A 20919-nucleotide genomic window follows, 5' to 3' on the forward strand; every position below is an offset into this window, starting at 1 on the left:
GCCTAGTGTAGTACTACAATTCGGCATTGGTTTGAAGTCCCTGCGTCACATGACTTGGAAGCTATTGAAAAAAACAGCACTTTTTTCAATAAATTATGAATAAATATTAATATAAAATAAAAAATGCACTCAAATAAAATATGAAGGGGTGTGTCTCATTTGCCTAGTGTAGTACTACAATTCGGCATTGGTTTGAAGTCTCTGCTTCACATGACTTGGAAGCTATTGAAAAAAAATTATGATTCTCCCATAACACTGTTTTCACAATTGTAATTTATTGATGGTCCCTAAGCTAGTTAAAAGCGAGCCATCAGAGGTGAGCTAACCGCACTTATACAACCGTCAGTGGGTGAACTGACTAAAAAGCCGTCACTGGATCCTGGGTGAATGTCTGTCGAATATCCAACTTAAAACTAACTTCACCGCGGTCTTTTACCTCAACATCAGTCTTGAATCTTAATGCCACTGTTGTTTATTTGATACACGTATTATAGCAGTGAGTGCAGCGGTAACGTCAGATCCTATTTATACAGGGGAGAGACGGTAGTTCGTCTGAAAGTTGTCGCTGTATCTAAACCCTCAGCGGGTTAGGGAGCTGGATTTGGCTGTGAGGGTGACTCCGACCAGAGTTTACTCCGTCTCGGACGTGGCGAGTGTAGTTTCGGGAAAAGGCTACTGGATTGTGCAATGAGGAAGTGAAAGTGTGGCAAAACTCGGGGGAGGACACAGGAAGATATTAACATACTGTAGGCTACACTCAGTCTTGTCACTGACTAATCCTCAATTAACTACTTTACTTCTGACAACATGGACGGTAAGTTAATATTCTTTAGTTGAGCTATTTTTTTTTTATCTGGATGGGACTCTGCACATTAAGTTGCAAGATGAAGAAATTTAAATAGCGTAATGGGACGGTTCATTAGCCTGCGCTGTTTTGTTTTAGGCTAAATAATATTACTGTTACAGTACACAGGTGCTAGACTAAGATGTCACAGATCTTGTTGTTGTTTTGTGCTCTCAAACTTAAAACCTTCTTTCTCAAGCCTAATGAAGCCGTTGTGTTTTGTCCTGCAAGAGCTTTCTCTCTGAAAGCCCGGGTCTGTATGAGATGGTTGAGGTTTTTGACAGTGGCATGCTTATTACATCACAGGGTCGATTCCTGTTCTCACTCTCTGTCCTCTTTCTCTCTATCCTCTCCCTCTTTGTTCTGACAATCACACACATATTGTATGCAGCTAGAGAAAGATATATAGCCTTATCTGATAATAAATGAAGAAACAGAGTATATATCACCTAAATAAAGTAGGCTATATCAATACTCCGCCTAGTGGGCTAATGTGGAGTCCTCTGCAGTAAATGTGCAGAATAGTAGCTAATTTGGCATTATAACTATGTGGTCTTGACTTCCTGTCAACTTTTTCACCTGGTTATTTCTTTCTCTCTCTCTCTGTGCCGATTCTCCTGCTCTCTCTCCTTCTCCTCCCTCTCAACATCATTTTGATCATCTCTCACCACAACCAAAACAAATTTGTATTTTCATCTATGGAAAACAGGCATTTCTTTTGGGTCATATATGACTTCACTGCCTCGACAAATAGTTGCGTCTTAAACTGAAACAGAGAACCGAGAAAGATGTATACGGTTAACTAACTTTAACAGTACCCACATAAGGAAGTTTAAAACAGTGCTGATTTTCAATTTACACTCATTAAAGACTGCAGACAAGTTCACAAAACCTAATAGTGCTTAATCTGTAAATCAGGACGTCCCAGAACACAGAGAGGCTGCTTTCCTATCATAAACCCACAGCACCTGGAGCACAGTGGACAATGCCTATACGTGCTAGCCGTTTAAAACTAAACAAAACTGTCATCACAAACAAATCAATAATTTATTTACATTTATTAATCAAAGCATCAATAATCACTCAAAAGGCCTAACCTTTTGCCATTTCACAGCAGAAAAGCCCAGTTGCTTAGCTGTGTGGCTCACAGTAGGCCTAATAATATGCCAAAATATTTAGACACCAAAAAGCATTAAACCCCTTGCCAGCACACAGTTCATCTACTGGTATATGTGGGCCTTTGTAGATTTTAATAATATAAGATAATTGAACTTATGTCTGTCTTCTTGTATATGAAAACAGACATATGTACATATTTATTGATGGATATTGTTTTCTTTCAGGGTCAAACAGAAGAATTGTCCTGTTGGGAAAAACTGAAGTTGGGAAAAGCAGCCTGGCTAACACCATATTTGGAGAGGAACTGTTCGATATCGACCAATCTCCCAACTCTGAAACAAGAACATGTCAAGCAGAGACCAAATCTGTCAGTGGAAGAAGCATCACTCTGATCGACACTCCTGGTTTCTTTGACACTGATAGATCTGAGGAGGAGCTGAAGTCTGAGATAGTGAGCTGTATCACAAAGTGCGCTCCTGGGCCTCATGCTTTTCTCATTGTGCTAAAAGTGGAGAAGTTCACAGAGCAGGAGCAGGCTGTCATCAACAAAATAAGTCAATACTTCTCTGAAGAAGCTTTCAAATATGCGACAGTCGTCTTCACTCATGGTGACCAGCTCCGTGAAGGATGGAAAATTGAGGATTTTGTCTGCAAGAATAAGTTTATGAATGATCTTGTGAAGAAGTGCGGAGGCCGGTGCCACATTGTTGACAATAAATACTGGAATAAAATCCCAAAAGATAAATACAGGAGCAACCGGTTCCAGGTGGAGGAGCTACTTAACACAATAGACAAGATGGTGATGGAAAACAACGGAAGCTGCTACACCAATGAGATGCTACAAGCAGTGGAGAAAAAAATACAAGAGGAGGAGGAGCAGATTAGATGCTTATCAAAAAACAAGAGAGAGACCAGAGAGCAGGGTAAGGTCACCATGTTTAAGAGGCTTTTGATCCAAGTGGCAGGTGCCGCAAAAGGTGCATTATTCGGAGCTTTTATTGGTGTAGTATTGAGTGGGGTGGTCATTTCTTCAATGCCATTAAGCGCACTGGCATTTGCTTTAGTTGGAGCGGTGATAAAAGGTTTTAGAGAATATATTAAAGCTGAAGGAGAAGACACACAACAGGAAGCAGCAAGTGGGGCAGCAATGGCTGACAAGAACGAAGCTCAGTCTGTCTTCGATGAAGCAAAAAATGTTTCGGACTGACTGATCAGCCAGAGTACTTCAAAAGATTTTTAACAGCATTCATAGAGTAGATCTCTAGTAAACCCACTGGATAATGTTGGTTGTATTCCTGTCTTTTGTTGAAATACGTGTCATTACCATGCCTTATTGCACTAATAAACATATTTAAAAACAAAGTAAAAAAGAAACATTGGTCTCTGTTTCCTTTGGCAAAAAACAGCTAACCAGAAAATTTAGAGCATTAAAAGTTTTCCTGCATTCTGGAGACATTTTCTGCTCCAATTTACGGTGAAAATGTATTTTTATATGAGAGAAAACTATATTGCATTGCATGTTTTCTTATTGTGCAAATCAACCTTCTTAAAGCATTTTCATTTGTTGGTTAACATTTCTTTGTGCAAGCTGTTTTTAGGAACGTTTTAAACAAATGCTCTCAAAAAGTTATGTGGACAGAAATCAGCCATTTCAAAATGTGCTTCAGCACCCCAAAAAATGGTCTGAAATCACCCCTGCATTTATTTAGGTTAATGTATCATATGAGGCACACAAGGTGGACTGTGGTATGTGATTGTGTTGTGGCTTTCATAATTCCATTCCTATAATATTATAATATATCATAATGTTACCTCTTTAAAAGGAGCACCATGCAGATTAGAGAGCAGACATTCTGAATGTCATGTTTTAGTGAGTAGTGAAATATTTTTGGACTCAATATCTAAATTATAGAGAACATGTTCCTTTCAAGTAAGAATAAAACAATATATTATTATTAACATATTAATTAACATATATTAACAATATATGGATGTTGCCAGGAAGTGGGAGCTTTACTTAGTTTGACACAGATATGTGGATTTACAGTCTCCTCCAAAAGTATTTGAACAGTAAGGCAAATTCCTTTGTTTTTGTTGTTCAGAAATGTGGGTTTAAGATCAAAAGATGAGTTCATGAGACAAGAGTTCAGAATTTCAGCTCTCATTTCGTGGTATTCACATCTAGAAGTGTTAAACAACTCAGGACATACCACCCTTTGTTTGAACCCACCCATTTTTCAAGTGAGCAAAACTATTGGAACATGTGACTGACATATTTTTCTTGCTGCCCAGATGTTGCCTTTTAGGTTGATTGTCCAAACATTAAATTGCTCTGCATGACTAGTCTAAGTTTTCATCCTTGGTTCAAACCTATAAAGACTGCATTTCCTGTTAAAGAGGATAAACCAACATGAAGACCAGAGAGCTGTCTGTGGGAGAAAAGCAAGCCATTGTCAAGCTGAGAAAAGAAGGAAAATCGACAAGAGCCAGTGGACAAACATTGGCCATAGCAAGCACAACAATTTGGAATGTCCTGAAAAAGAAAGAATCTACTGATGTACTGAGCAACAGACGTCGAACAGGTCGGCCAAGGAAAACAGTAGTTGATGACAGAAATATCGTGAGAGCTATGAAGAAACCCCCCAAAACATCAGTAAGTGACATCACCAACGACCTCCACAGTGCAGGGGTGAAGGTATCACAATCCACTATTGGAAGAAGACTCAGAGAGCAGAAATATAGAGGCCACACCACAAGATGCAAACCACTCATCAGCAGGAAGAATCAGAAGGCCAGATGGAAATTTGCAAAGAAGTACAGAGACGAGCCGCAAAAGTTCTGCAACACAATCTTATGGACTGACAAGACCAAGATTAATCTCTACAAAGTGATGGAAAGGCCAAAGCGTGGAGAAAGAAAGGAACTGCTTATGATCCGAAGCATACAAGCTCATCTGTGAAGCATGGTGGAGGTAATGTCATGGCTTGGGCGTGCATGGCTGCCTCTGGAACAGGCTCATTAATATTTATTGATGATGTAACTGATGATGGTAGCAGCAGAATGAATTCAGAAGTGGAGAGAAACATTTTGTCTGCCAATTTACGGAGAAATGCATTTTTTCACGCAGCAGGACAATGACCCAAAGCACACTGCCAACAAAACAAAGGACTTCATCAGGGGGGAAAGTGGAAGGTTTTTGACTGTGAGTACCAGGAAATAAAAGCTAAAATTCTGAACTCTTGTCTCATGAACTCATCTTTTGATCTAAAACCCAAATGTCTTCAGTGAACAACAAAAACAAAGCAATTTGCCTTGCTGTTCCAATACTTTTGGAGGGGACTGTAAGTACTAAAAGTAAAAGTACTCATTACGCAGAATGACGAGTTTCACAAAAATGTTAAGGTCATTAGGTTATAGTGATTTATGCATTAATGAGTAAACATCACTTTAATTCAATTCAACCTTTATTTAAGATTTTCTGATTTCTCATTTAAAATGATTTTGTTTATTTTATCTGTACTTGAAGGGAAATATTATCTGCACATTGGAGTCAAAAGCATAGGGCAAAAGATATATCACTATTCACTAAAGAATAAGAGGTAACCTTAACTCACAGTCAACATTGGCAGTACAGAAAAAAAGTGCATTTTCACCACCCATTTTATTTAGCTACTGAATACAGGGTGAGAATAAGAAACAGAGGCATGCTGCAGTTGTCTTTTTAACTGTATTTTAAAAGCCCGAAGGAGATGGGGAGACTGTCAGTGCACTCGCCCACACAGCACCACCACAGCCAAGTAGAGGATGAAGCAGATGCAGTACACGGTCTTGTACCACTTGAGTGACCACAGGGTCGCTGACCAGGATGAAGATTATCAACAGGCTTGTTTGTCTATAGGATAATTAAAGCCTAATGCTTTGAGTAAATAAATAACAAAACAAATGTCAAAAGATAAGAAACTGCAACAAAATTGCTAATTGTATTAATGAGCTGCTCATCCCTGCCTGACATGTCTAGGCTCAAACCAAAGTTGTGTGAACACCGAGGTATATGTGAGGAACCTCTGTTGGCTGGTCAAGCTCTGACCTGTAACCAGGGAAGGTTTACAGGAAGTGGCAGTTTGCAGTCTTCAGCTTGAAGGAGTTTGAAAGTCCCTCTGTCTAAAACAGAACAGTTTGGTACTGGGGCCCTCTGGTGTCTAAAGTGTGATGGGTTTTAGTTCAAGTCAAGTCAATTTTATTTATATATCTCAAAATCACACATCAAAGATTGTAGAGCTTTATAGTCAGTACAATATATGACAACCTCTAGCCCACTGAAATAGATATAACCTTTATTAATCAGGTAATCTCATCGAGATCAAGATCTCAACATAGCCAGACACAACACGAGCACATGCAGCATCAGAGACAATCACAGACGTCATTGAAATTCAAAGACTGTTAAGTTTTAAAATTCTCAGTCAGTATTTTTTTTGTCAGAAATTTAACTAAATGTTTCTGCAAAGACACTGAAGCTGTTACATTCTTTATTTCTGTTCTTCATCGCTTAATGTGTCTCCCTCCTTCATCTCTTTTTTCTTCTCAGGTAGTGTCAGCAAAGTACTCAGATCTTGTACTTAAATATAGCAATACCACAGTGTAGAAATACTCTGCCTCCAAGACTTTTATACCACTATTAGATTGTTCATTTTGGGCTTTTAGTGATTTAGAAATTTGATAAATACCCAGTCAGAGCATGAATGCTAATGACTTTGGTGTTCCCCTGACATTGGGCCACCAGCAGATCAAAGTTTTCACTTATTCTGTTAAAAATCTGCTCAATGATTTGGCACAAAATCTGTCCAGACTGAAATATTCCAACAAATGTTAAATGGATTTCCATGAAATACAGACATTCACGGTTCCCAGACGATGAAGGTGACTGATCACCTGACTATCTAGCGCTGTCATCAGATCAAATTTTTAATTTGTCCAATACTTTGGTTTATGACCGGATACTTTCAAAACTAATGTCATCCAACCAATGATGTCAGCCTCAATTGTACTTTTTGTTTTAAGCTAATAACAAATGTTAACATAACGAACTAAGATGATAACATGTGAAACATTAACATCTTATTCTTGTTTCACTCTTTACAGTAATCTTTGACAAACATATTTGGCTTCCTCTGTTATGAAATAGATGTAATTATTCCAATGCACCATTCATAAATCAATTACCTTACCAATTAAAATATTACCAATTATAATTTTTTCATATGTTTCAATTCATTCGTTGTTCTTATAAGCTTGGTCTACACTGTGATCCACAAAGACCTGTTTTTTGGTAGAACAGCAGAAGGCCTGTCTAACAAGATTATGTATGTGTAAGTTATATTTTCTGGTTAGCTTTCATAATTCTAAGAAGCGTATTACAAATGAATAAACACAATCAGCTCAAAGTTTAAAGATAGTTTAGACCATTTTCTCCTGCTTCTTCAAGAGTCACGTATCATTAAAGGCTTTAACTCTGTTTTAACTTTGGAAGTAATATTCCACCCACGACATCATTTGCTTCATCTTTCATGACAGCACCTGCTGCCCTCTTTGCTGCTTCCAGTGATGTGTCTGCTCCCTCAGCTGCATGATATCCTGTAACACCTCCGCTCAACACTTCCAATACAACAGACGCCCCTCTAAGGGCTGCTGTTCCTCCTGCTGCTGCTGCTCCAAATACTTTCCTACGCCAGGACATCCTTGCCCACATGTTCCATGATGATGCTTCTAATGAAGGTTAAAAAAAATCATTTATAAATTTTTTTTCTTTTTAATTTAAAAGTATTTATTACTTACCCATTTATCTCTATGGAAAATATGAAGATACTTGAACAGGACACGTTTTAGCCATGTTGCATTAGAACAACCAAATAGAGAAAGTTGCTTTTATTCTTTTGAATGAATGTAAGTGTTCTGTTCTGAATATTTATTGTTGTCTTTGCTGACTGTATGCTGGAGAATTTACAATAAATATTTAGTGTCAAAAGTTAAAAACTATTAGTTTCATATCATAATGATCTAACAATAGTGAGTAAAATATGCGTGGCTTTCATTACAAATTATAATAGGTATGGTTGTACATGTTTTATGTTCACCCCCTCTGAATTCAGATAATAGAGTTTGTAAGGGCACAAGGAAACCAGTGGGTATCATTTAGTAACGTTAAGTTACTCTTGCATGCAGCATGTTAAGCTAACCACAACGTGCCTTACTCTAACGTTACACTGTTACCCACTGAAATGTCCCGGTTCCTACACGTTAACATATAATGTAGATAAATAATGAAGACATGTCAAAGAAAGACACAGATACTTACAAGACCAAAGTAAATGTCTTTTTGCTTCCAGTGTTTGCAGTAAACTCTCGCCCGTTGCTTGCTGAAAGGCCGAAATTGTAATGTATCCCTCGTTTAAAAATGACAGATGTCTTTATCGCGAGATCTGGCCATCCTTGATGTCTAACTTTCAAGTCTCGCGTTGCCAGTAGTCATGTGTCAGTAGGGCTACAGCTGACATCTAGCGGTTGAAACTAGTAATTGGATTTTGTTTTAAATTAAAATGAAAGTTAATGTAGTGAATGTTACAGCGAAAATAAATTTAAATGTTTCAAATATTTACTTGCATTTGATGAAATGATATCACGCACCTCAACAGCTGCATGGGTGAAAACTACATGTAACCTATTTGGTCTGAAACAGGGCTACAGCCAAGCTGTTGCTATTAGATCACTAATTGCCTCTATTTCGCTGAGTGGACTAAAAGCAGACTACACGTAGCCTGTCCAAATAAGAGCTAAATCGTAGCTACAGATAGACCATATCAATTTAATGACACTTAATATCTTGTTGATATTATTGAGATTGCAAAAGTAATAGGATATCAACCATCTCATGTTGGCCAGGGCAAAACCCATTTTTACTAATTGTTGACTTTTTTGACTAAAAGTGGCCTGCAAATAGCCGGTCTGTCTACGAGCTAAATCGTGGCTACGCACAGGCTGCACGTAAATCATGCGTTAGAAATGAAATAAAAAATCACTTTGTAATCACTGTAGACCTTGCTTAAATGATGGAATATCATACACATTGCAAGTTATTTTGGCAAAAAACGGCATGTAACCACTTGTAAAGTTATTGTGGCTAGAAGTGGGTTACTCATAGCCAGACTAAATCAGGTCTATAGTAAACCTAGACGGTGAAATGACGGCTATTGCTTTCTGGGGAGCCCTTATCAGCTAAACAGATGAGTAAAACACCATCCTGGAATGCACACCAGTGTTTCCCATATGGTCATTTATTTGTGGCAGCCCGCCACAATATCAACGCTGACCGAAACAAATTGATTTTTCGTTTTTTTTACTAGGCCTATTTTAAATCTATTTGATTGCAGAGCGCCATAGCGCATTCGCGCAGTACTTTCTCTCGCGCGTCCCTCTCTCTTTCTCACTCACTCGTCCTTCTCTCTCTCACTCGCTCTCTCTCCCTCTCGAATACCGCTGCACAAATCAGTCCAACACAATGCTGTCAATGTCGGAGACCCAGAAAAAAGTTATTAGCAAGCATGTAAGGAGTCTAGCTAATAAGGAGAGCTAACGTTAAGTTAATGTTGAAAACACCTGGGTGGGTTTTTGAGGCTAGCACGCTGTACATAGCTGGTAGTCAATATCGACTGCACGCGCAGGTCAGATATAACGATAGCTCTGTTGGGGGTTAACATTAGTTTAGCTTTGAGAATTACAAATGTCTGTTAGCCAACAACAGGCCAGCTAGCTTAATGTTATCAACTACAGTTTACTGGGCGTATTGTTTAATAACGTTAAATCCAGTGATGCTGAAATGGAAGAAGTCTCTTCTAGCATTGCTCGCATTGTATCTTTTACCTTTCGTTGTTCATTTGGTTTTAATGCGAATTATTTCCAAACACAACTCCTTTAACAAAATTAGTCGCGGAGGCCCAAAGTTAATGAGTTACCGGAGTGAACACGAGTGACAGCCATAGTGACTGCAGACGGCAATGTCAGTGAGAGGAAGCGGGGCTGAGTCACTGTAGCACTGTGCGTGTGTGTGGTCTTAACTGTTGTCAGGGAGATATGCTATTTTTAACAAATTCTTATCATTTTCGCCGGTTAGTTGATTGTTCTTTTGCACTCGCAAAAAACCTGGTTTAACGCTAACCATATGTTATGTTGCTCTTTTTTAAGCACCAGACATAATGTTAAATAAGGAGACAAATTAAAGTGGGGGAGAGATCACAGTACAGTTTGTCTTTCATTCAACTAATGATAAGTGGCACATATTTTAAAACGGTCAAAATTACTTTTATTGACTTTCTCGTGAAAAGGTTGAAGTCAAACTTTGCATTACATGCACAACTAACCTGCTAACAGACACACAGCACAATCATTGTCCAATCAAAACTACAAAAATACATCATAAAGTCACAGCAAACCCAGCGCAACAACATTAAATAACGTTAACAAGTTTTCTTTCCGGGTTTGACTCCCGGGGCTGAGTCAGCTAATAAGACCGCTAGCTGCAGGGCTACCAAAGCTAACCTGCTAATGTTAACTTTATGCGGGGGAGCGCCATCATTCTCTGCTGGGTCCCCCTGCCCTTGTCTGAGAACCTCCAAAGTAACAGCAGAGAAAATCTAAAAATATTTTCTCCATAAAACATGATCTAGTTTCATCAAAATCAGTGAAGTTGTGTTTGTTTTGTCCAGTAACATTAACATTAAGTGAGTGTAAGTGAGGCATGTCTACTGATATAACATTAGGCCAGGATGAGTCATCTTTTTTTTATTTTTTACATAATGTTAACTGAAATATTCCAGGAAATTACAAACTCTAAATAAACGATACGATAAAAATTGCTTCAAAACAATGTTTTCATTTCGTTCCCCAATATTAGTGCATTTGTGACATATAGATCATCTAAACGCAATTAAACATCGATTTTGGTTAACTTGTTATCTGATGCTAACAGTTAACTAGCTAACGTTAGCTAAAATGAGCTAGCTTGTCTGAACCACAGTTATTTATTTAGCCATATAGCATTATTATATAGTTACTTATTTCAGAATATATTAAAGCTATCATAGCTTTTTTAATATATAATATATTAATATATATAGACCTTTGTGGCTAACTTGCAGTATTACCGCCTTACCTGCTCATGCTAAAGTCCTCTGTCACGTAAGACCTGTTGCCTTGACACCGCGCTCCATCTGGACTGCATACTCCTTGCTGCTCACCTCTTCAGAAACTTTCGGCGCTTTGTCTCGCCCCTTTTTATAGAAGCCTGTATACAGGCTAATTACATGTGGCTTACCTTTGCCAGTCTCTGCCAGTACTGTTACTATTAATAGTCTCTTAGAATCTTTAGAGCTTTCTGCCCTGCACTTTTGACAACCATCTCTAGGTGATCCTGGGCCCATAACCATAACAGTAAGATTGTTCAATTCTGGCGTGCACGCCCAGTGCTAATCTATGAATAATGATGGAGTAATAAAACATGGTGGGGCATCAGCGCTCGTGGTGGAACTCTCCCTCTGGACATGTCACATGTCAATCTCAGCACATCTTATTGGTTGTTGGCATTGCTCATCATAAAAGACCTGTGTTAACACATTGAGAGCACATTTGTTTCTATTATGTCAACATTCCCATTTACAGTCTCTTGAAAGTCAGTATTCTTCAACTCCTCAACATTAATGACCCGAAGACCACAAGACCACAATGTAGGTTACCAAGTGCAAAACAGACATAGGCTCCTACTCTGGAAATGCCCCTTCATGTCTAAATTTTGAGACTGGGGAGAAACTATATTCTGTTACAGTACAAAAAAAGACGTAATCAGATTACAGGTAGGGCCTACATTTTGTAATATCGGGGATTACTGATAAGGTTTCCATGAAACAGAAAACGCAGTGCAATTTGACTCTGTATATGTTTTTAATAAACGGTCTATGTGTACATGTTTCTGTTAAGACACAAAGCTAGGGAGGGACATGCTGCATGTGCTGATTGGCGTTTACAGTCACCAGTAGTGCCGAATGTGTGTTTACGCCAGGTTTACGCTCCCACCCTGTCATGAAGACTCTGTGTGGACCAGTTCCAGCTCTCAGTGAGTAAACACGGCACCTGAACCGGGACGGAGCACAGCCTCCGAGACCAGCAGAGGCCAGTTTGACCACTGTGAATACAGACAGTAGAGGTTGTTCTAGCTGTATTTGGCTTTTGGCACCCCGGGGCTAAATAAACTAATAAATAATAATAGAACCACAAGCAGCACGGCTAACCGACCGAGCTAACCAGCCACAGATACAGGCAGATAGGCTACAGTTGGCGGTTTACCAAAAATCAAAGCTATCTATCAAGAAGTTCTGTGTAAATCAGCCCAGTACTGGATTCCCTGTTGGTCTCTGAGGCTGTGTTTTCCGTCCTATTCATGCCGTGTTCACGGGGATGCTGCTGAGCGAGGTGTCACCCCTCAATCATTCCCTGCTGCCCGCCCAAATGGCCTGAAAACTTCCAGTGCTTGAGTAAAGGTGTAACAAACACTCCCCCGGTACTCTGAGCTCTCAGTACAGGCAGAGCTAATCTGACCAGTGGTTGCACAGCTAACTGAGCTATTAACAGCAGTTAGCTGTTAACTAACTTCAGCCACAAGTAAAGCCATCTGTCCATCAGGAAACTCTGTGAATCACAGAGACATCAGAGAGAACACTAGAATATATAATATTTCTCTTTCATATTTGATCCAGTTTCACCAAAATCAGTGAAAAAATGTGTTTTTGTCCAGTAATCAGTGGGGCCCTGTCCCACAAACACTATACTTCAGCAGCATTATATTGAGAAATCTTTTCAGTAAGTGCAGAATGAGTCATCAACATTTTAAAATTCTTTTCTAAATGGCTCTTAAATATCATCAAGAATACCTACAAAACACATTTTTTTTGTCATTGATGTGCCAGATACTGCCATAATGATGACATCAAATAAAACACATTTAAACATGAATTTTGATTTCATGGTGATGGAAGCTGTTGTTTTTATTTTAACCCCCATGACATGATGTTATGTTGGCATACTGCTGTCTTTTGTTTCTCTTTGATTGTCTGTCTGATCCCTTGAAAAACTAGAATAAAAAACTAGTGTGTTAACTTCATTGTAGTTTAGCATCATTGCAAGCTGACTTTGTTTATGTCACACCATCATAAAATAAAATGCACATTTAGATAATTCACATTATACTATACAAGAAAGTCATTTTTTTTCCTCCAGAAATTCAGCTACATTTTTCTGTAAAGCCACTTAAGCTCTTATATTCTTTTTTTCTGTTCTTCATCACTCCGTCATCAACTTTCTTCTCATGTAATAATAATAATAATAATAATAATAATAATAATAATAATAATAATAATAATGAAAGCACTTTTCAAAAACAAGTTACAAATTGCTTTAACAAGTGTAAAGACAATAATACCCAAGAGACAATAATACAAAAACAATACAAGATAAAAGCATGAAAACATTGAAAAGACTAAAATACACGTTTAAGATAAATATAAAATTAGTAAAATACAATAAAATAAAAGGGATAAAATAAAGTCAAATAAGATCGGGAAAGGCTCTCCTATAAAAGTATGTTTTAAGAAGGGACTTAAAAGAGTTCACCGACTCAGCTGACCTGATTTCCTCGGGCAGATTGTTCCAGAGCCTCGGGGCCCTGACAGCAAACGCTCTGTCCCCAGTGCTGGGGCGGACAGGGACACGGACAGGAGATCGCGGAGCGGCTGGCTGCGCTTCTTTTACAGCAAAAAATTACTATATTTGGCATGGGGAGTGTCAAGTCAGCTCAAGTCCAAGTGAAGTCACGAGTCATTGGTGTTGAAGTCAAAGTCGAGTTGAAAGTCTTCTTTGATTTTGTCAAGTCAAGTCTAAAGTCATAATTTTTGTGACTCAAGTCCAAGTCATGTGACTTGAGTCCACACCTCTGGACAGAGGTGTGCAATCCTGTAATGGGATACTAAGATGTTGTCTGTGACAAAATAAAGAACACAATGGTTAATCGGATCCGCTGTCAAATCGTACCTTGGACCAGGAGGCAATGCCTCTTTGGCATGTCTGACTTTGAGGTTGCTGTAGAATAAGAATTAATTGCCTATGTAATGTCTCTAAAACAGCGGTGCAGTCTCTCGACTCCACAGAAATCATAGAATGAATAGTCCTTGTAAGGTGCCATAACTCAGTATAATGTCTGGTTATGGGTTATCCTGAATAGATTGGATGCAGTAGACGACACGGATGAAAAAGTCCTAAACATCATTCATCACAAATGGCTAAATGGAAAACACTGTGGAGTAGGTCCAGGTTGCAGCTCTGTTACAATGAAACCGCTTCCGGGCGCACTGAAATTATTTTACACACACTCTATACACAGACACACACATGCACACAGACACGTAGCCTGTATCCCACTGTGTTTGAAGGTGGGAAAGGGTTAGAGCGTGGAACCTTTCACTGTGTATGTGCCCGTTTTCAGTGTCTGTGCACACATTGTTGGTGCTTGTGCCTCTGTATGTATTTGAGTGGATTCACGCTAAATGGCCTCTTAGAATGCTGCATAGCCATGGTAAAAGTAAATCTGCAAACACTCGACAGAGGAAACGCTCAGCTCTTGTACTTTGTGTAGCAAAACCACTGTGTAGATATACTCAGATACAGGTAAAAATAATTAATCCAATACCATGTCTGCTGCACAAATTATAAAAGCAGTCCTTCCAACGTCAGTCCTGGCATACACGAAGAACCAGCCAGAGATCAATATAATTGAATATTTAAAATATAAAATGAAACTGCACATAATTATTATTATAATTTTTTTTATAGTAGTTATTAGTTTCTTTTAATAATTTGACTGTTAAGTAACTAAAGATATATATAATAAAAGTAATGTGGTGAAATACAATATTTTCCTCTGAACTGTAGTGGAGTAGAAGTATAAAGTGGCATAAAATGGAAATACTCAATCACAGTACAAATATCTGAATATTGTTACTCTCCCCCACTGGCTCAAGGGATGGTAAAGTTAGTCTTTCCCAATACACCATTCATAAAGCTATAACCTTACCAAGTAAAAACTTTTTATTATGTGTTATGTGTTATCTTTTAATTAATTCATGAATTGCTCATATTAGCGATACATTGTAATCTATAAAGAACCACAGCTATTCTTTTCCAATTATTTATTTATTACCAGTATTCTGTTCGTTTCACAAACAAGGAACAAAATAACTAGAGAGACACAGCAGTATTTACAGGTATGAGAATCTGTAAGTCATATAGACACATGCCCACAGAGATGCATACAACACTTACAACTATTATTGCTACAGCATAAGAAGGCCTGTGCATACATTAAGTTATATTTTCTGGTTAGCTTACACAATTGCAAAAAGCGCATTACATGTGAATAAATACAATCATCTCAATGGTTAAAGTTTCTCCCTCTTGTTCAGGAGTCACGGTTCATGACAGGTTTTAACACTGTTTTGACTTTGGACTGCCCATTATAGCATCTAACCTTAATTGTGCTCTATTCTTGACAGAAACTACTGCCCTCTTTGCTGTGTACTTGATATCCTCGAACACCTCCCATCACTGCTCCTGAAACCAATCCCAATACACCCAGTGGCATACCCAAAAAAGCTCCTAACAACGCACCTGTTCCAATACCTACATATTTGGCCAAAACCTCCCTGACTGTTTTATTCTCAGCCAGCTTTCTGATCTCTTCCTCTGACATGTTTTCTGATTCCAGTCTAATCTGCTTCTCCTCCTGTTGTATTTGTTCCTCCACTGCTTGTAGCATCTCATTGGTGTAGCAGTTTCCATTGTTTTCCATCACTATCTTTTCTATTGTGTTAAGTAGCTCCTCCACCTGGAACTTGTTGCTCCTGTATTCATCCTTTGGGTTTTCGTTCCAGTAGTTATTATCAATGACGTGGCAACGGCCTCCACACTTCTTCACCAGCTCACTCATGTACTCATTCTTCTGGACATGACCCTCAATTTTCTGTCCTTTACGGAGCTGGTCACCATGAGTAAAAAGAACTATTGCATATTTGAAAGCTTCTTCAGAAAAGTATTCGATTATTTTGTTGATGACAGCCTGCTCATGCTCTGTGACTTTCTCTAATTTAAGCAAAATGAGAAAAGCATGAGGACCAGGAGCGGACTTTACGATACAGCGCACTATCTCAGACTTCAGCTCCTCCTCAGATCTATCAGTGTCAAAGAAACCAGGAGTGTCGATCAAAGTGATGCTTCTTCCATTGACAGATCTGGTCTCTGCTTGACATTTTCTTGTTCCAGAATTGAAAGAATCATCGATCTCGAACTGTTCCTCTCCAAATATGGTGTTAGCCAGGCTGCTTTTTCCAACTCCAGTTTTTCCCAAGATGACAATTCTTCTGTTTGACCCTGAAAGAAAATCAGTAATTTACACTGTACATTTGTTTTCTTAGATAAAGATACATAAAAACTCAATTACAAGAAAATCTCATTGATCAAAAATCATAATGAAAAAATAAGCTGTTAGTAGGCTACTCAGAAAATATCTACATTAGCATAATACACAAATTAATAATTGTATCAATACATTAAAAAGCCCACATGTGTTTTAATGATCAAAAGCACCTCAAATTATTTACACAGTAAATATTTATACAGTAGCCTATCAATCGCTGTTCAACAATAAGCTATTTATTGTGGTAAAGTCCACTGAGGATCATTTTGTGAACAGCTTTGAATAAGGATAGGGTTCACGGTACGAGGGAACCAGTGGGGGCTGAGATCCCACGGAAGAAGTAAAATAATGCATCTGTGGGGGTCAGTAATTTGTTACTATTTTATGACCATTATTTTGAATCAAAAAGAATGTATTTGTCAATTGAATTAGTATTATTTACATCAACAAGACAAACAGGCTAAAATAAACATGTTTTCCAAATGAACTATGCTGCGCACCGTATGACTGTCATCATGACATGATGGCTGCACTTCTCCAGCAGGCAATCACTATTGTGCACAGAAGGCTACAAAATTGACCTAACACAAGATTAGACCACGAACATGTTGTAGTCTGCTGTATTAGACTCTGCATTGCTGCTTGTTTGTTTTAGTCGTATTGGTGTTATCATGCATCCTCCAGTTAGTATAGGAAAACATATGATACTATGCTTCCTATGAGCCGGCGTAGTGTAAAATAATTACACTTTTATGATACCATAAAGGGCAGAATTGCGGTCTCTCCTTTAACGATTTGTCGTTGTTGGCATATTTCAGGCTATTGAAATTTAAACTCTGTTGCTATGTCGCAGACATCTGGGTCAAGTAATGGGCTGCTGTGTGTGTCCGTGTGTGTGTGTGTGTGTGTGTGTGAAAGTGTTGAACAATATAATGAGCAATGAAGTCATTGTTTCTCTCTCTGGGAATATTATTTATTTATTTATCTCCGCCTGTACCGTTATATTAGAGACCGCCACAAAGTGCAGACTATAACATGTTCTTTTGGCCCTGATCGTTTAATGGATTCAGTTAGTATTTGCCATACTGTATGAGTCCAATTTGATGCTTATATTCACCTAAATGTTGATTAAATGTGTATCTAAAACAATGACATTTTTTTGTTAGTTAGTTCCTGTTTTATTTAGTCCTTCCTCGTGTGTCTTGGGTTATTTTACTTCCTGCCTTTTGTTTCCCTGCTAATAAGTAGACATTAACAGGATAATAACCTGATAATAATATTCAAAATAATATAGGTTGGCATTTTCACATGTTAGAGGCTACTATAGTTAATACCTATAAAATCACATACATTTTTTGCAAAGTCAAAATAGTTAATTACCATATAATTCCTTTTGTTTTCAGGTAATACTTAAAAAGGACGTGTTTAATACGGTGACTAACTGGAAACACTGTTATAGTTTCTGTATAATAACCATGAATCTGGGTTACAATATGCTAAACTGTCTGTTTCCATTTAAGTTCATGGTGCAGAGGGGTGGAGCTCAGCTCTGGCAGCGGGCGGGCGTGTGAGTGAGACGAGCACGAGCTTTGACTGTTTCACGGCATTGCGTCCGCTTGTGGCTGTCACCTCCCTTTTCGATTGCCTCATGAAAATAGCTTACTCACTTCCCGTCTGGTTACTGATTGTTGATTAGGCCTACAATAGTTAGTCTACAGCTTGTTTCAAATATTATTGCAAGGCTAATTTAGCAAAATAGGCCCATGTGTTTAATATACGTTATTGTTAGGTAACATTAAAATATCCATTCAGTGAGCAGTGTTGGCAAAGTGAAAGAAGTAACCTTAACTCACCGTCCATGTTGTTATAAGAGAGATCAGTGAGGAGGAAAATCCGCTGCTCTGATGCAGGATTTCTTCTAATTTCACTTTCACTTTCTGTTTGAAATGTGGGGGCGGTGCTTTAAGGTCTGGGTATCTCTGGATAATCCGTAATTCGTTTGTAATTCTAAAACGAAAATACCGTTGATCTGTTTTTTGTTTCAAAACGAAAAATCAAATAACCATTTTTGGTGTGAGAATCAAAAAAGGAAAAAACAATTAAAATGAACTTCAGTCAATTCGTTTTTCGTTATAAACCAAAAACGGAAGTCATGTGGTCTATTCCTTTTATGGAAGGCATAGTAACCCGTAAAACCTTCAAAATAAATTTAGCCCATGTGACGTGTAATTAGAAAGGTGATTTTAGACTAAAACTAAACTAAAATAACGTTTTTTTAGTAAAACTAAAGTAGCACTGGGTGTGAAAAAACACTTTAGTTAACTGAAATAAAAACAATAACTAATAAAATAATAACTGTTTGGCAGTTTCCTAACATCTTTATAGGCCTTCTTGCTATGTGGAAGCTCAACCAGCAGAGGTCACTGTGCCCCCTTCTGTGCAAGAGTCCTTCTGTGGCACCAACAGGCAATAAGATTTTGACCTTTTCACTTATATCAAAGAAAGGGCTGCACTGCAGAACGTCACCTGCCTTCCAGCTTTTCTTTCTATGCTGCTATAGCTGCTAAAAACTCTCAGCTTCCACCATCTACTGTTATGAGTCAAAACAAAACTCTTCCAAAACAAATCTGTAGAGTTATATAATTTTTATTTTCCTTTGCATTTTTCTCCAATCTAATATACTTATTATGTTAGTTAAGTAGATTAAATATTTTTAATGCAGCCTGTAGTTCTCATTAGTTATGTAGGCCTACTTATGTGTGAAACCTGGTGAACATTAAAGGAAAAACTTGGAGAAATCTGCTGTTATCTTGGCCATCCTATCTGTTTCCTGGAGGCTGAGTGTAATATGCGATGGTAACTGGATCGAGTTAATGTTCCTGATCATTTGTTGGGTTTTGTGTTTGTTGCAATTTGTTTTCAAAAGTATGTACAGCACTGTCAGTGTGATTCTATCTTTATCCTTGCAACATTACGTGTGAGGGATGTGTGTGGACAGATTGATTCAGTGCTGCGTGTTGCTTGTTTTGTGAGACATGCTTGATATGTTAAAAGGAAGAGAACTCAGTCCTGCTCTGAGTTTGCTGATTTGTATCAGATGTGAGAAAATGTCACTAGAAGTTGCTGTCGGTATTCTGTGATGTGACAGAGGGAATATCAGAAGGTTTTTCTTCTGAGGTGTTTGTGAATGACCACATAAAGCTTGGTGTTCATCTGACTGATGACCCCTCAGATTGTTAACTGGCAGTAAAGGCTGCTCTGGAGAAGATTGAACAATGTACTCAGACTTTCTCATCTGTTTAGGGGAGTTTGGCCCCAGTCCCCTTTAGTAAAAAGACAAACAAAAAAACTACTGTGTTTGTGTATTTATAGCTAGCTGCTTAATAACTCTGATAAAACTAAATATTAACCGATGGTTCGAGTTTGATAACAAGGCTAGCTGTTTAAATGTAAGCTTGCCTCTCCAGTAGCGGGCACACACCTGGAGACAATTACCTCATTAAGAGTTGATGTTCAGGGAGCGCTCAGGATCTCTCTTGATGCTTTGTGTTGTAGTGGGGTCAAGGAGCAGGTTAGGTTTTTCGATGGTGTGCCATCAAACTTTTGTGAAAACTTTAATTTGTTTTTATTACAGGCATTTTAAGCCACCTGTCGCTGAGACCCTGTAGACTACATGGCCTGTTCTGCTAGAGTTCACTGCAGAGATGGCCGTGAAGGTTGATACACTGAGTTGCCTTAAACGTCTGCTCCTTGAATGAGGTGGAGTCAGAGCTGGGTGGATGATTTACTGCATTAGTTGAGGGTTATATAGCCACTGCTGTTTTGCCTGCCTGATCAACTACTGATTTTGTGTCCTGATTTTAAATGGGAATTCTTTTTATGAGACTCTGTTTCAAGTGAACAGGCCCTGTGAATGTTTTTGCTAGGTTCTGCTAAGGGTGGGGCAATTTACTTGTTTTATGGCTGTGTGACTTCCCTCAGCCCTTTTCCCTCTTTTTTTGAGTGTTCTGCCAGACTGACAGGGTGGAGGACTGTGTGTGTGTCTTGTTGTCTTTAGGTGGTGCAGCACACCTGTGGGTGGTGGTGTCAGGACATTCTGGTGGCAATTGTGCTTTTGTAACGGTTTGCTTTTATCCTTTAGCATCTCTGCAGCATGGGCCTTAACATCCTGTTGGTTTAGTATTGTTATTAAAACTGCCCAAGACCTGATCTTTAAATTTTGATGTTTCATAAATCACCTTTCCAGTTGAAACGAATGTGTCTCTTGTAAAGAAATGCTCTGTTTAAAAATAAGTTAATAATAATAAAATCCCATGGGTTAAAATGAGAGATTATATCATGGATCTGTTCCAAAGCTTGGTTATTTACTTGTAGCGCTACGCTAACC

General features: G+C 38.4%; 2 protein-coding genes and 1 pseudogene across 2 annotated transcripts; 2 read left to right on the plus strand and 1 right to left on the minus strand.

The window, feature by feature from the left end:
* LOC119912835 overlaps positions 1-20919 on the plus strand; it is a 101775-nt pseudogene that overhangs the window by 11480 nt on the left and 69376 nt on the right.
* On the plus strand, positions 321-3325 carry LOC119912834 (GTPase IMAP family member 7-like). The gene is made up of 2 exons (XM_038732057.1): positions 321-814; positions 2188-3325. Exons 1-2 carry the CDS (start codon positions 808-810, stop codon positions 3168-3170), a joined length of 990 nt encoding a protein of 329 aa, XP_038587985.1. The 5' UTR covers positions 321-807; the 3' UTR covers positions 3171-3325.
* Positions 15235-18506, minus strand: LOC119912837 (GTPase IMAP family member 7-like). Its single transcript, XM_038732060.1, has 2 exons — positions 18386-18506; positions 15235-16486 (listed from the first exon to the last, which is right to left on the minus strand). The coding sequence occupies exons 1-2, from the start codon at positions 18390-18392 to the stop codon at positions 15600-15602; spliced, it is 894 nt and encodes a 297-aa protein (XP_038587988.1). The 5' UTR covers positions 18393-18506; the 3' UTR covers positions 15235-15599.

This window comes from Micropterus salmoides, unplaced genomic scaffold (assembly GCF_014851395.1).
Source record: "Micropterus salmoides isolate LMB-PRFRI ecotype aquatic unplaced genomic scaffold, ASM1485139v1 Ms_hic_scaffold_2, whole genome shotgun sequence".
Classification (NCBI taxonomy): Eukaryota; Metazoa; Chordata; class Actinopteri; order Centrarchiformes; family Centrarchidae; genus Micropterus; species Micropterus salmoides.